We start from the raw sequence: 16,483 nt of genomic DNA on the forward strand, positions 1-16,483 counted from the left end.
AAGCATGTCTCACCTCGAGTCATCTGTGAGTGGACTGTGATGTTAACCAGGAGCCCATCAGAGCACATGCCGCTGAGGCTAAGGCTCTCGGCACTATTAGAGGACTGGCCCTTTAATCATTGGTTAATAACACACAGTACATCTTGAATACATGAAACCATGTTAACAAGGAGGGGAAAATACATCATTTGTGGCCAAATCACCTTAAAATGTACTTAGTTTATTTGTTCATTTGAGTTCATTTGAGGTGATTTGGCCACAAATATACACTCACCGGCCACTTTATTAGGTACACCTTGCTAGTACCGGATTGGACCCCCTTTTGCCTTCAGGACTGCCATAATTCTTTGTGGCATAGATTCAACAAGGTGTTGGAAACATTCCTCAGAGATTTTGGTCCATACTGACATGATGGCATCACGCAGTTGCTGCAGATTTTAATGGGCCCAAAGTGTGCCAAAAAAATATCCCCCACACCATGACACCACCAACACCAGCCTGAACCGTTGATACAAGGCATTATGGATCCATGCTTTCATGTTGTTTACGCCAAATTCTGGTCCTACCTGAATGTCGCAGCAGATGTCGAGACTCATCAGACCAGGCAATGTTTTTCCAATCTTCTATTGTCCAATTTTGGTGAGCCTGTGCAAATTGTAGCCTCAGTTTCCTGTTCTTAGCTGACAGGAGTGGCACCCGGTGTGGTCTTCTGCTGCTGTAGCCCATCTGCTTCAAGGTTCGACATGTTGTGAGTTCAGAGATGGTCTTCTGCATACCTTGGTTGTAACAAGTCCTTATTTGAGTTACTGTTGCTTTTCTATCATCTCGAACCAGTCTGGCCATTCTCCTCTGACATCTGGCATCAACAAGGCCCAGAGAACTGCCACTCACTGAATATTTTCTCTTTTTCGGACCATTCTCTGTAAACCCTACAGATGGTTGTGCGTGAAAATCCCAGTAGATCAGCAGTTTCTGAAATACTCAGACCAGCCCGTCTGGCACCAACAACCATGGCATGTTCAAAGTCACTTAAATCACCTTTCTTCCCCATTCTGATGCTCGGTTTGAACTTCAGCAGGTCATCTTGACCATGTCTACATGCCTAAATGCATTGAGTTGCTGATTAGATATTTGCGTTACCAAGCAGTTGAACAGGTGTACCTAATAAAGTGACCGGTGAGTGTATGTATGTATGTATGTATGTGTGTGTATGTATATATATATATATTTCTTTTTTTTGTTCCCCTATCACTCCCTTTTTTTGTTAGTGGTGGCTGAAGTTAGTAGCTAACTCTTAAACTATTAAAACAACTCTGAGTCATTGATTACAGTTTCTCCTGGCCCACAGACTACTTTCAAGGTAAGAAACCATCAGACTAAGTTACACAATAAGTTAAAATTATACTTCAAATTAATGCATAGGGGGTCGCACGGTACTAGTTTTAAGATACGGTGCAACTCATGTGGTAGGAACTTTAGTTTTGAAGGCTCTGAGAAACATCTAGAATGTAGCACCACCACTAGTAACACACACCCCCAAGACTGAGGTGGAGGTGAGCCGAGCAACTATCGGAATGCCGTAGAACGCCTGCTGGAACCCACAATTAAGCAATAATACACGACGCCATGTGTTTTTTCATAAAAATGTCATAACGCAACTTAATCTATTATTGCTTCTATATAACAGGTTACCAGCACTAAAAAGCAAGAATAACATAACATCATGCTACATTCACTAACACTGGTTGTCAAGTGCAATTTAATGCATTGGGAGCCTATAGATCAGGCAAAAAACATGCAGTGTCCATCTGGCTTTATCCTTTTTCAGTTTTCCTAGAAAGGGAGGGCAATTGATATGTGGAGCACCTTCAACATTCAAGCTGATGGGCACTCACAGGGGTGTCCACACAAATGCATATTATCTACAATTTGACTTCACCTTTTTCCCCACCTGTCTACAGCCAGCACCATTCCAGAATGGAAGATCGTTGGTCTAAAATGTACATCAAATCAAAACATATTTCAACTTTGCCCTGATTATCACGTTATGATGTAAAACTGTGCTCATTCTGAAGGGAAATCATTTTCAATGTATTTAATGGACCATCTCCTACCCTTAAAGGGGCACTTCACCAATTTTTTACCTAAGAAAATGTGTGGGCATGTGAAAACGGATTCCAAATACATTCTGTAGTTGGAGGATTTCGCCCTGAGTGTCTTTTTGGGGGTAATCACATGGTTTTGAAAACTACATTGAGATTGAGGGAGGAGTGATCTTACCGTTCCCAAATTAGCTACTGTCAGTGTGTTTACATCCATAAGCATACATCAATCACTTGTGTTTAATAATGTGCATCTTAGCTTAGACACGCCTCCTTGGCTGGCTGGGAGCCACAAAGCATTATGGACGTTGTAGGATTTCATCATTCGGACATTTTACTTCCAAATATTTGCACAATATTATACTACCACTTATAACTTGCTGTTGAGTTGTGGTGACCATCTGTTATATGTTCCTTTAAAGATTATTAATTGGTCCCCACAACAGGCTTTTGCCTGGATGGGTAGTCAGAAGTGGAGAAGACTACCAGCTGGTCAGTGATCACCAGTGGCAGTGCAGTACCTGCATTTCAACACAACACAGGTAACTAGACTTGTGCTATGGTTAAATTCAAAAACAAATATGGGGGTCTCATATCACAGATAAGATAAACCTATGGAGGGAACTGCTTCTTCATAATGATGGAAGGGAGGAAAGTAAGACTTGGGGAAATATAGACTTCATATGATCACCCAGATGGTATGAGATTTATTAATTTCTTTATCAATAGGCAGCGGTTACAAATCCACAGACAGTCTAAGTCCATAAAAGCGTCCAGCTGGCCCGCCCTGTCCCCTTCACTCCCCATGTCTCTAGAATAGATACAGAGCAGGGGGCAGGTTCTAATTGGCTTTGGCGCGGAGCTGTGCCCTCTTGCCCGTGACGGCCTGGAAGCCTGTCTTGATGCTGGCGACGGAACAGCGGGAGTGGCAGGTCTCACACTGCAGGAAGTAGAGGCGGGTGTCCTTCTGGAGGATGGTGTCAGGGGAACGGCATGTATGGCACGTCACATACTCCTCTGTGAGTACAGGGACAAAGGGAACAGAAACAAGCACATCATATTCAGGGGTTCTGGTAAAATAAATCGTAATCTGTCAACACGTCATTATTTTTGTTTACAGATCAGGGCTCAGGGCCCCCAAAAATCCCCAGATGAGAGATTTTGGCAACAAAACTATTCGATGGTTGCCCAACCTGTCAACTAATTATCATTAGAGAAAGTTATATTCTACCCGTAACATCTGCCCAGATTGATGAAATCACAGAGGAGTTACAGTGACGGATCACTTGTGTTACATATATACTTAGTTGGTAGGCAACCCATGAGTTCTCTGATCTTTCAACTTAAAGGAAAGTGAGGTATCAGTATCAACAAGGCTTACTGATATATCTGCGTAAAACGTTCTCCATCTGTTTCTGCTGGAATCTTCCTTTGATGATGAGCTGATTGTTTCCATCTATAGAGCCACTGTTGGAAGGGGGAAATAATTCAGTTGAATCCATGTCGATATTTCCAGCACCACATTTTTTTCTGTATTTCCCTTGCAGTGTGACAATCATAATTTCATTAACTATTTGCAATGAAGGAGAAATGCTCCCCCCCCCCCCCCCAGTAAAAATACATTTAACTAATCATCGATGATTCACCATACTTAAGAAAGACTTACCTTGTCCCCAGCTCAGCCAACAAGAAGGCCAGGAGATGTTTGGGCTGTCGATGCAACCTGTGAATAAAAAAAGAAAACCATGGTGAGTGGGTCATGGCAAGATAATTGACATTGACCTTGTTTGTGGGAACACCAGAAAACCTCACTTAAATCCAACAACATATAAAAGAGTGGCTAAAACTTCCAGGACAGTAGTATGAGACACAGTTATGTTCTCACAATTTGCAGATGTCTGTAAAGTTCACAAAGGAGGACTTCTTGGTGCCAACTCTGACCACCTGGGGAGGCTTCATCACAAACTTCCTCTTCTCCCCGGCAACCATGTCTGGGTTCTTTTCCCGCATGATGTTGAAGGCACGGTTCAGCAGCTACAGATCAGGCGAGAAAAGGAAGTGTTCACAAAACCTCCACATGTGAAGTACCATATTTTCATACTTTTACACAGACCCATAGATGCTGATAGAGATGTGTATACAAATGCTTCCAGATTTGTCTAGAGTGAAGAGGCTAGACGTTGTTTTTTTGACAGGGCCATGGTCTGTTCATCCACAGATATGTTTACCTCGTCGTATGAGTAGTCTCTCTCTGACCCCGCCCACGCAGGGCCCGTCTGTGTGCTGAATGTGATGTCATCAGCATTTTTCCCATCATCGTCTTCCTGGTCTATAAAGCAGACGATATGATAAATGTCAACGGTTGCTTTTCACCAATGATTTTTAACCTTTTTGGTCAAATAATCCTCATGTTAATTAAACCATAAAGCCTATGTTCTTATATCTTTCCAAGTACCCCCCTGTGGATATAAGTACTCCCAGGGGCACACATACCCCAGGTTCCCTGCATTCTGGCTAGCATGTGTTTTGCATCATCTTACTGGCTTGTGAATTAGGCCCATTTACCATCGTCTTTGCTATCTATGTCCGCTTCGTCCAGGAAATTTACAGCTTTGGGTTTCTTCTTCTTCATGGGTAGCACCAAGTCTTCCTCTTCTAATATATCAGAGGACTCAACATCGATCTTCAGCTCCTGTGGGTAAATAGAATGTCAATGCAGAAATCATACATTACATATAATTTAAGAGAACATATCTTCTATGTGCCCAACAAAGTTAATCTAAAGAATGCCAAGTTTGAAATGAGTCCATACCAGAGTAAATATCTTAAATTCACACCTAAATTTTAGTAATTAGTGGGCTTACTTCAGCAAGTTCAACCACCGTTCTTCGGCATACTAATTATTATTATTCAAATTATTCTACCTGCTACAACTACAACTTAGAATCACTGCTACTCCTACTCTTTGTAAGCTATTCACACAATTTCAACTGTAAAATGTGCCAAAAACTGAAAATTATCAACTCTGATAAAAGCTTTTTGATACCTATTGAAAGGTTTAAATTATTATGATTTTTGTAACTCCAAAACCTCTCATTCAGTTAACATGGTGGAATGTTGATTTAGGCCAACATTCTGACAGCTCCTTTATTACTGCAACTGCCATGGACCTTTCAGGACTCTAAACCACTTAATCAACCAACACTCTTCCCACTCCACTGAACTACTCCAGGCTCATCTTATTTATGACCTTCTAACATACTATCTAAGCTTCTATCTTTCCAACCATATATCTATCTAACCTTTGATCTTTCTATTCGTCCCCTTTTCATCTATCCATCCATCCATCTGCTTTCTTTCAACTACCCAGAAAATCTTCAGCCCTGATAAATTCTTTCTGATATCTATTAAACAATTTAACTTTTTGTAACTCCCAAAACTATCCGGTTAACCAACCAACTCTGAGTTGCTTACATTTATATTTTTCAAACTTTTAAACAAGCTTTTTGTAACTCAAAAACTCCTATCTTTTAAAATGGTGGAATACTGATTTCAGCCAACATTCTGAGAGCCCCATTGTTACTGCTATGGAACTTTCACAACACTTGAATAAAAGAAGAGGAGATCTGCAGAAAACATTCTTGGAATGATTACACAACAATGCACTCTCTTGGGTACCAGTTTTACCCCACTGAAGCCACTCTCAACTACTAACCAACCAACTTTCTACCCACTCTATTGACCTACTCAGATTCATCCCATATCTATCTAACCATCTTTCATCGATATAACCTTCTGTCATCTATCTTTCCATCTAACTTTCTGTCATCTGTCTATTTATCTATCTAACCTTTCATCTAACCTTCTCTCACCTATCTATCTATAGATCTAAATATCTATAATCAATAAATCCATCCATCCAACCGACCAATCAAACCATATTTAACTGTATCCGCTACTAAAATAAGACTCATCTCTCTCATTTACTATCAACTACCCAGCAAATCTAACTTCCAAACCATCTTTAAACTTTTTCTACTACCAAAATAAGAGTTTACAAGCCCACAATGTAGAGAGACTAACAGTTTCAAGTAAGATGCCAGGCATTGTCTGTAAAGCATACTTTCATGAGCAAAACACTTGGCTGTCGGTGCCCTACTGATTGGCCTCAATTCCCATGGCCTTATCATAATCAGTCATGCCTCATCAGTCATTTGCACTCTTTAAAATAAATCAGATTAAATTAGATAGATAGATAGAAACTGTATTTATCCCTAGGGGAAATTCAGGTTCCAAGTAGCTTAAAGACAGAGAGACATCACACATAACATACACATACAACATACAACCTACAACATAAGCAGGATTGTAAACAGGAAGTCTATATGAATGCTATAGACAGATAAGAATAAAGATACTGAGAAAAATATACTAAATACTAAGTAACAGACAAGTCCACATTGATGTGCTGAGGCTGTATGATAAGGGTGACAGGGCAGGGACTGACCCTGTGGTACAATATGGTTCAAGTATGATTTGGTGAGGTGCAAAAAGGTAAGGCAAGACAGTGCAATTATAGGTCAGGAGACCAGCATTAAATACTAAAAACTAAATACTAAATATGGGCTAAATAAATATGGACTATTTATTATGTCCAGTTTTGCAACTTAAATTAAGCCTCTGTTCAATAAGTCTAGGTAGACTTGGCATTTGCAATAGATTTCCCCCCCTCCCATCACACACAATCTCCTGCTATTAAAGGCCCAATGCAAAATGTCTCAGTAACTTTTTTGACAGACAACTTGCTTTAGGTAGCCCTATATTTACATGCAGTAATATCAATTGATAACACAAACCAGTTTCTCTGGCCTCCGAATAAACTTTACACGATGGCCTGATGGCCTTAGTGCCCTGGCATTTGGACTTAGTGCCCTACCAAATTGTGGCCTTGCCCTAAAAATGAAATTCCAGGCCTGCTACTGAAGTCAGCAACTAGATCATGAATAATCACAAAGAGAGTTCTGTGAGCACAAAATACACAACAGAACAGCAGGAAGCAAACTCACCTTGATCCCTTCCTCAACCTCGCTGTCAAACGTCTTTGCTTTTTTCTTTTTCTTTTTCTTCTGGTTGAAGAAATTCAAGTCATCCAAGTCATCTGATATTTCTGTCAAATAAACCAAGATAGGAAATCAGTTTCAGTACTTATTGTCAGTAATAATAACTTACAGGATCCATAACAGTAACATTTGGGCGCTCCTACTTCCTTCCTACCCTTCTTCCTCCCTTCATCCTCATCCAGGTCCATCTCTCTGTCCTCTCCTCCATCCGCCTCAACCTCTTTCACCTCTGGCTGCTGAGCATCCTCATTGGTTGCATCCCCTCCTTCTTCCTCCAACATGAACGGCTTCTTCTTCTTCTTCTTTTTCTTGCTCATTGTGGGGTCAAATATCATCTGAAAAGCACAGTGGGAGGTTGAATTAATCACCAAATTCAATATGGGGCTTACAGTAGTATTTGCAGCTTGCAAGCCTTGTGAGCTTGGAATCATGGCTTCGACTTTGGTGATCAACCCCGTACCATAAATACTCTGATCACAGGCTAAGCTAATTAACTGGCAACCATGATAATTATAGGAAGCGAGTCTGAGATGGGTTAGTGAAGTTAACAAGCTAAGAAACTGGGCAATGACAATGTCTGAGTTAGTCATGCCATTGTCAGCAAAGACGAATCAAGGAATCAACACAAGCAACACTGACAATCTATGTACGCAGCAATATCTAGATGTTCATGTTGACACTTCATACACAGACAATAACAAAGGTTTTCCACCCGGCCAGATTAAATCAAACTAGTTTACGGCATTCACGTTGTGTAAAAATCTTACTCGTCTCGTTAGCTAATTGGCTATCGATTATATCCGCAGCACGGAGGGTGCTAGCTAATGTTAGCTAACTCGGTGGTTTACACATCACATGCTAGTAGGCCATATATCGGACTTAGCTTACTTATTCATATTCTACAGACTTCCGCTGACAAATCACATATACCTACACATTATGATTACTTACCTCGTCTTCCGACATGTTTTCAGTTTATGTTACGACACGGCTCCGAATGAAAATAGTGTTTTATCCCACCGCAAAACCTGTTCAGTTCTAGCTACCGGGCAACATGGCATGCACATGCGCTATTGTTCCGTAATGCTTAATGCGCATGTGTAGAGGAAATACTGCTTATTGCGCATGTGTACAGAGAATACCTGACTGAGAAAACGGGAGCAACTGGGCCTGCAAACAATGAATCCTAACCTTAACTTTGACCCCAACTTTAACCAAACCCTAACCTTAACCCTAACCAAATGTTAACCAATTAGGAAATTCAACATTGGCCCAGCGCAGGATAAATACAGAATAAAATGAAATAAATAATAATGAAATCAAGAAAATTATTTACATAGCATACAGCCGTAGACAATGCAATGAAATGCTTAGGGCAAGCTATGTTCTCAACAATGCAGCAAACACACATTGGGGCGGGGGGGTATTCTTATAGTTCTGCTTAGTATTCAGTAAGCCCACATGACTTCTTCAATGAACCTACAGTACATGACTCCCGTATCCACATGTCAGTCATGCCGTTAATATTCTCATTGCCTGGCTCCAGCATTAAATACATTTATTTCTTTGTCACCATAAAGAGCGTTTCCTCAATTCCATACATTTCCCAAACTTGAAGCAACCAAGTTTCATATGTTGATGGGATAGGTTTCAACCAATTGAGAGTAATACCTTTTATGGCAGCTATGGGTAAAGTAATTCCCTTCTAGCCCATCTGGTATCATCATGTAGGCCCTATTTGAGACCAATGTGACTGGTGACAAAAAAGACTGAAACACACTTTCATAATGACGTTACGTGGCCTAAACTAATGTTCCGGGGCTCTGATTAGCAGCAAATAACACATTCAGCGGAGACTAGAGTGATTGTAGCCTACTGGAGTGATTCATTTATGGTTCTTAAATACATAATAATTTTTTATAAAAGTGAATACACCAACATTTAATCTACATACACTCACTGAATACTTTATTAGGAACACCTGTACACCTTCTCATGGTGGAGGTGGTGTAATGGTGTGGGGAATGTTTTCTTGGCACACTTCGGGCCCGTTAGCACCAATCAATCATCGCTTGAATGCCACAGCCTATTTCAGTATTGTTGCATATCGTTTATAGCTTATACTCTTTCTGAAATGTTCTCAAAAATAATGTATTAGTATATATTTCTTGTCTGCCCACCATTGAGATGGTATCATCACTTTGTGCATGAGATTAGATTTATAGTTTATAGTAAGCTTAGATTTACTGCCTGGAAAAGTCAGCATACGTTTAGGATATCAGTCATTATTGCACAAAATAATTATATTTTGGGACCATATAAATGGTGGGCTGACAAGAAATTTTAATGTCCCGCCCTGTTCCTTAGTTTATGTTTGTCTTGTCTGTTTCATGTTATTTCATTTATTGTTTCCTGTTTATTTTTGTGTTACTCACCTTGTCTCTCGTTTCAGACACTTCACCACCTGCCCTTGTGTGTTTCCCGCCTGTGTGATTGTCGACCCCGCCCTGATTGGCTTCACTTGTTCCTCATCATCCTTCCCTGTGTAATTTAGTCTGTGTGTTCCCCTGTCTCTGTGCCAGTTTGTCTTTGTACCTTGTGTCAAGTGTTCCAGCGATTTTTCCTAGTGTTGAGTATTCCTGGTTATATTATCTGCCTGACTTTTTGAACTGCCTACCTGTGTAACAAACCCTGCTTTGCCTAGCCCCTTCCTGGATCATCTGCCTACCCATTGACTGCCTACCTGTGTACCAAACCTTTTTTGATAGTAAAGACTATTCTATTGGATTTAAGTTTTTGTCTCTGAGTCGTGCATTTCAGTCCTTTGCCTAAGTAACTATGGTCTCAGCCAACCTAGACTTTGTCACCTCAATCTGCCTGGGGGTGAGTGGGCTGTCAGAGCGACATGAGGGCTTCCAGGCTTCCATCGGCGGCCAGGTTTGCCAGCTGGCTGACCAGATCCAGCAGCTGATGGCGTGCCTCGAGACTCTTGTCTCTTTTCCTCTGGTCCCAGTGCCAGTTCTGACCTATGATCCCACTCCTATTCCAGTTCCAGCTCCTGCTCCTCTGCTCACACCACCGGCACCGGCTCCTCACCTCTCCAGACCCGAGCGGGACTCCGGTAACTGTCGGGCATTCCTGGTCCAGTGTGGGATGCACTTCGAACAACAGGCGTTGTCATTCCAGACGGAACGAGCTATGGTGGCTAACATCATCACCCACCTTACTAGCAAATCTGAAGCTTGGGCCACGGCCGAGTGGGCTAGGGATTCTCTAGTCTGCTAAAAAAAAGAAAAGACTTCTGGCATTATGACTGCCAATGGCCCCTGGTATGAGCATTGATTACTTTGTCTTATGATTTCTGTTGAATAGATGATTCACTTACTTAAACAAATGTATTTGTTGTAAGTCGCTTTGGATAAAGGCGTCTGCTAAATGCCACAAATGTAAATGAAATGTAAAATTCCCTGGTTTTCACTGACACTCTCCGCAAGATATTTGATCACACAACCCCTGGTCGAGAGGCAGCAAGAGCGCTCATAGGCCTGCACTAGGGCAAGGGGCGGGTTTCTGATTACGCCATCGAGTTTCGCACCCTGGCAGCAGACAGCGGCTGGAACTCCTCCGCCATGTTTTACGCTTTTCTTCACTTTCCAACCCCATCAAGGACCAGTTGGCACCTCTAGAGCTTCCCCCTTAATTCCCTTTTTGCTTTGGCCATAAGGATAGATAATTGTCTCCAGGTGAGGGAGAGAGAGGTCCAGGTCTGCTGTTACTCCGCCTGTCCTGAGAGGGCCGTCCACTGCCTATTGCTTTTCTTCGTGGCGTCATCTCTCTGGATTCCCTAGGGATGTGGTGTCTGATCAGGGGCCGCAATTCATCTGTCATCTCTGGAAGGTGTTCTGCTCTCTTCTTGGGGTCACCGTCCGTGTCTCCTCTGGGTACCATCCCCAGTCCAACGGCCAGAGCGAGCGGCTCAACCAGGAGCTGGAGACCTGCCTACTGTGTCTTGTGTCCTAGAACCCAGCCACCTGGAGCAGGCATCTCATCTGGGTTGAGTATGCCCACAACACACTGCAGGGCTCTGCTTCTGGTCTCTCCCTCTTCCAGTGTGCCTATGGTTATCAGCCCCATATCAGTTCCATGACCTGGAGGTGGAGATCAGCGTCCCATCTGCTCAGGTGCTTATTCGCCGGTGTCGCCTCACCTGGAGCTGGGCCCGGCAAGTGCTCCTCAGGACCTTGGCCTGGTACAAACAGATGGCAGGCCGCTGACAAACTCCCACCCCCACCTACCGGCCTGGGCAGAAGGTGCGTGTGGAATCCCGCAAACTGGCTCCCCGGTTTGTGGGTCCCTTCCCAGTGTCCAAGGTTATTAACCCTGTGGCTGTGCGACTTCGACTCCCCAGATCCCTGAGGGTGCACCCCACCTTCCATGTGGCCAGGGTCAAGCCAGTGAAGGAGAGCCCCCTGGTTCCTGCCTCCAGGCCCCCCCACCCCCCGGTTCATTGATAGAGGGCCGGTGTACACGGTTAAGTGGCTCCTGGCAGTTCGTCATCAGGGTCATGGATGGCAGTACCTGGTGGACTGGGAGGGGTACAGTCCTGAGGAGAGATCCTGGGTCTCCATCAAGAACATTGTGGATCCAGGTCTCATCCGGGAGTTTCACCAAGCCCATCCTGACCTGCCGGGGACGTCAGGTGCCGTCCCTAGGGGGCCGGTACTGTAATGTCCCACCCTGTTCCTTAGTTTATATTTGTCTTTGTTTCATGTTATTTCATTTATTGTTTCCTGTTTATTTTTGTGTTACTCACCTTGTGTCTCGTTTCAGACACTTCACCACCTGCCCTTCTGTGTTTCCCGTCTGTGTGATTGTCTACCCTGCCCTGATTGGCTTCACCTGTTCCTCATCATCCTTCCCTGTGTATGTAGTCTGTGTGTTCCCCTGTCTCTGTGCCAGTTTGTCTTTGTACCTTGTGTCAAGCATTCCAGTGATTCTTCCTAGTGTTGAGTATTCCTGGTTATTTTGATCTCTGATAGTGTTCTTGACTTTGCTTTTTGCCTACCCCTTTTTGGATTATCTGCCTACCCATTGACTGCCTACCTGTGTACCGAACCTTTTTTGATAGTAAAGACTATTCTATTTGATTTAAGTTTGTCTCCGAGTCGTGCATTTGAGTCCTCTGCCTAAGTGGTCCAGTCATTACAGAAATATTCCCAAATATGATTTGAGTAAAATTCCATTCTCACATGCCATTTTACATTGCAGCTATTACCTTATTACTATAGCATTACTACTACATCACATATTTTATTACTGCTAGTAATATATTCATTGTTTTCTGACAACTGCAACACTATCACATCCATCTGCTCAAGAAGTAAACGACCGCCATGATCATAGGCAAAACCATTCTATCTAAAGCATTTTGTAACAATATACTGTACAACTATATACAGTACATTGGATTTCATACTGGTCAAACTACATTTTTGGTGTTGAATAGACCTTTTTCTTTAACACAAGGCAAACTTGTTTCATGTATTTTCTCATAATTTGTTCATACATTTGATTCCTGTTCATTACTCTGTTCTTGTATATTTCATACAATTGTTGGATTTTATCTATACTAATAAATTATTTCATTTACAATTTTACTTGGAATGGCCTCTCTTCAATGCACAGAATGTGTTAAAAGTACTATTATTCTATAAACTGTAGCTTACTGAAGAACAGGATGTAAAATTGAAAGTTTATTGAAGGGGGACGTTACATTTTAATCCTGAGAACGTCGCAATATGGTTCTAATATAGTCCTGATAAGGTCCCTGTAGTGTCGTCCTGGGGGCGTTACATTTTGGTCCTGAGAACGTCCCAATATGGTTTCAGTATGGTCCTGAAAAGATCCCTGTAGTGACGTCCTCAGTGACGTACTTGGTCATGGTCCTGAGGACGTACAGTGCCAATGTGGTCCCAAGTGACGTCCTGAGGATGTGGAGTTAGGTCTAGGGACACGTCCTAGAGACATCATTTTGGACATCATTTTGCTTGCAGGGCTTATCGTGGATCAGCACTCCTACTCTGAGAGGCTATGACTACGTACCCAGGCTTCTGCAGAGACCATACTTGAAAATAGTTTTTATTAAGTGAGAGATAAATGTCAAGAGATACAGAGCTTACATTAGCTCAAACCTTTCACAACCCCACAACTACTGCCATCATACTGACAAAAACAGACAACTATTTGGCAGGTTCAAGTCATGTGCCTGTCATTGATATAAGTTAATGTTAAATGCAGCTGCAAAATTTGGATATGTCAATTTGAAGAATAACTGTTGTGGAATTATTGTTGTGTATCCATATAACAAGTTCCACATCACTGCAATGAAGTTCTGCTCTTGAATCCTTGAATCCAAACTAATGTGTAATACATCTTAAGGTCAATAACAATGTGGGATTCTTTTGGGGACTAGTATCAATTACAGTAAATTAAAGAAATGTAAAATAATTGACTTCACATTATCAAAATGTACCTTACAGTAGATAAATGTTCTATCCAGTCTTGTGCACATTATTACAGGGCAAAAAACAGCCAAGACGAGTTACTTACTGAAAAGGGATTTCAAGCTTCTTAGAGAGAACAATGGCTAAGTTTTAAAGGGGTTCTAAATGTAACTATTACATAATATATGGCATAAAAAGTATTTTCTGTTTTCAAATTGGAATGAAAACTGGTGAAATATAGAGCTCTACATTTTATAGCATCTGGGCCTATCATTTCTTGCAATCACTTGTGAATAGAAATCATTTATGGAAAAAAAAACTTGCAATCTTTAACATTCACAAATTGCTATTTCAGAATCTTCTACTAATTTCACAGATAATATTGTAACAACATTGTGGAGAACATGGGAATGTCCTCGGGCAGCAATTCCCAAACTTCAGGTCGGGATTGCCATTAACCCTCTGAAAAGTTACCTACCAACGCTTTAAGAATGTAGATGAAACCAAAAATAGTTTGGGCACCAGTGGAGAGAAGGACATGCATACTGTGCACATTTTTTGATAACCAACTCCAGTGGTTGATAACTGTCTGTGAAAAAGCGACAGTAGTATTGGTTTGGAAAAGAGATGTTAATGTGTAGGACAAAGGGGAGAAACTGGGTGCAACACTGAGGACAATTACGGCCGTTGGGATGAATAGAATTGTTCGTGTGTACTACATCTGAAGTAGGTTTTAAAATCACATTTTTAAATCCCTGGAAAAAAACTGCATCTATCCTCCCTTTATCCCAAAACTACATAATGGGACCTATTTGCCCAAAACGGAAACATATGCAACATGTTGTACGAGAGTTTTATGTCATTTTGGGGGGGTACAGAAAGCAGATATTTGGAATCCCTTATGAGAACACATTCATATTTCAACCTCGATATTGAATATTCGTTCAGACAAGAAAACTATCTGGCTAACACTGGTGGTGTCTGAGAAAAATACATAGATGGCGTTCCATGTGGAGAATAGGATTTCAGTTAAGCTGTGGATCGTAACATAGAAAACTGGAACCAGATTGGCTGTCTAAGGCTATACAGTATTTCTATCTTATCTGAAGATCATCACCAAAGACCTTGACTGGATTTGTTATGGGGAAATCAATCAACTGTGTGAAGACTTTTGAACTGCTGATAAAGCATCAATGTTATGATTTTGCTGTAATATAGACGTGTGAGTATAATATGCTTAATAATGTGGTTATTGAGGAATTGACGAAAAAGTCTATAGTAATAAGACACACTTAATTCAATGTGGATATACGCTTCAATGCAGTGAATGTTTGCCAAAGTTAATGCCAAGGGCAGCTTTGGAACCCACAAGTGGAGTCGATGGTAAATGAAGGTAAAGATTTAACTTTCATTACATTATTTTATATTCATATGTATAGTTTATTCTATTAATTAAATGATAAAGCAATATCATAGTTTCTGTTTTGGTATGGAATATTCTCAAGTATGTTATTATCATACATGGATCGGTTGCCTTTTTACAGGCAGGAAATTGCTTAAGTGGAGTTAAGTAGAATCTTAACCTGGCAATGAGGAAAATCTATAGCCTTTGAGCTGAAATTGTATAAGCCATCCTTATTAGACCAAACAGAGCAGGTTGACATATGAGAACTGTGTACATAAGCCCTGAAGTAAAAACTCAATAATGTCTTTCATGTCCAATTAGTTCCTTTTTTATCTACAATCGAATCAATACATCCAATACAACCACTTATTTTTCCAGTGAAATTAGATTTTAAATTTTAATTTAATTAAATTTTAATTTCTGAGAAATGTTGTCTAATTTGTGTAAAACACACACGCACACGCACACGCACACACACACATGCACACACACACACACACACACACAAATGATAATATATTTGAATTATACAAGCCCACAGAGAAAATCAAAGACAATTTAATTGGTCTTCGAAACTTCCTGCCAGGTCTGGACTGAATTATGGGTAATTTCACATTGACCAGAGTGGAACCTTTGCTCGGGATGTGGACCAGAGCTTGTGATGATCTGGGTCGAGCAGATATTGCATAAGTGCAAAAGAAACGTATTGAACAGTACATATTTTACATAACATGTCTTGTCACCATTAAAACCACAATCCGTAATTTGTGATGCTGTTTTTTTGCTATATTAATTTATTATACTGTATATACCGTACATTGTGAGAATTTCCATAGTTCTAAGAGAAGCCTCATTAGCTTTTCTCAGTTGCCATTTACCGTTGTTTATCGCTGCCTACATCATGTATGAGATCAGTCTGTCTTTCTCAGCAAAGCTACTCCCCCAGGCTCACTCTTCCTTTATGTACTACAATCAAATAAAAGATGACCTCTCTATAAAGGAACCATTAAAGCGTGAAGCCGTTTCTGGATATCTTAATTTATGATATATACCCATTGAATCTTGAAGAATGTTACTTATAGATGCTTCATGAGCTTAATAAAACTATCTTGCCCCATCATAAACACAATATCTAAGCCTGTTTTATTCCAATATTTACAAACAACAGGAATGTAAACAAACACTGTTGAAAACGTCCATTTTGATGTAAGTCTTTGTATCCAGAGTTCCGTCTATGAATTTCACAGTGATAACATTTCTCCAACCCATCCCTCAGCTTTATGTGGCAGGGCTGACATTTTGTTGTTTTTTGAATTATTGTGGCTTTAACAGCACCTTACAGCTGGAAACCTG

At 41.1% G+C, this 16,483-nt stretch overlaps 1 protein-coding gene across 1 annotated transcript; it reads right to left on the reverse strand.

Moving 5' to 3' along the window:
- Positions 1 to 2,784: 2,784 nt before the first annotated feature.
- Positions 2,785 to 8,308, reverse strand: eif2s2 (eukaryotic translation initiation factor 2, subunit 2 beta). Its single transcript, XM_083667510.1, has 9 exons — positions 8,174 to 8,308; positions 7,377 to 7,557; positions 7,169 to 7,269; positions 4,668 to 4,794; positions 4,331 to 4,431; positions 3,988 to 4,136; positions 3,769 to 3,825; positions 3,484 to 3,569; positions 2,785 to 3,119 (listed from the first exon to the last, which is right to left on the reverse strand). Exons 1-9 carry the CDS (start codon positions 8,186 to 8,188, stop codon positions 2,944 to 2,946), a joined length of 993 nt encoding a protein of 330 aa, XP_083523636.1. The 5' UTR covers positions 8,189 to 8,308; the 3' UTR covers positions 2,785 to 2,943.
- Between the last annotated feature and the right edge of the window lie 8,175 nt (positions 8,309 to 16,483).

The sequence above is a fragment of the Argentina silus genome (assembly GCF_951799395.1).
Source record: "Argentina silus genome assembly, chromosome: 4".
Lineage (NCBI taxonomy): Eukaryota > Metazoa > Chordata > Actinopteri > Argentiniformes > Argentinidae > Argentina > Argentina silus.

What these genes read in the sequence shown, in the direction of transcription:
- eif2s2 (XM_083667510.1), bottom strand. An exon ending in TTGGCTGAGCTGGGGACAAG is followed by an intron (nt 3,570 to 3,768) that starts GTAAGTCTTTCT and finishes CCCTTCCAACAG; the next exon opens with TGGCTCTATAGATGGAAACA. An exon ending in CGTTTTACGCAGATATATCA is followed by an intron (nt 3,120 to 3,483) that starts GTAAGCCTTGTT and finishes CTGTACTCACAG; the next exon opens with AGGAGTATGTGACGTGCCAT.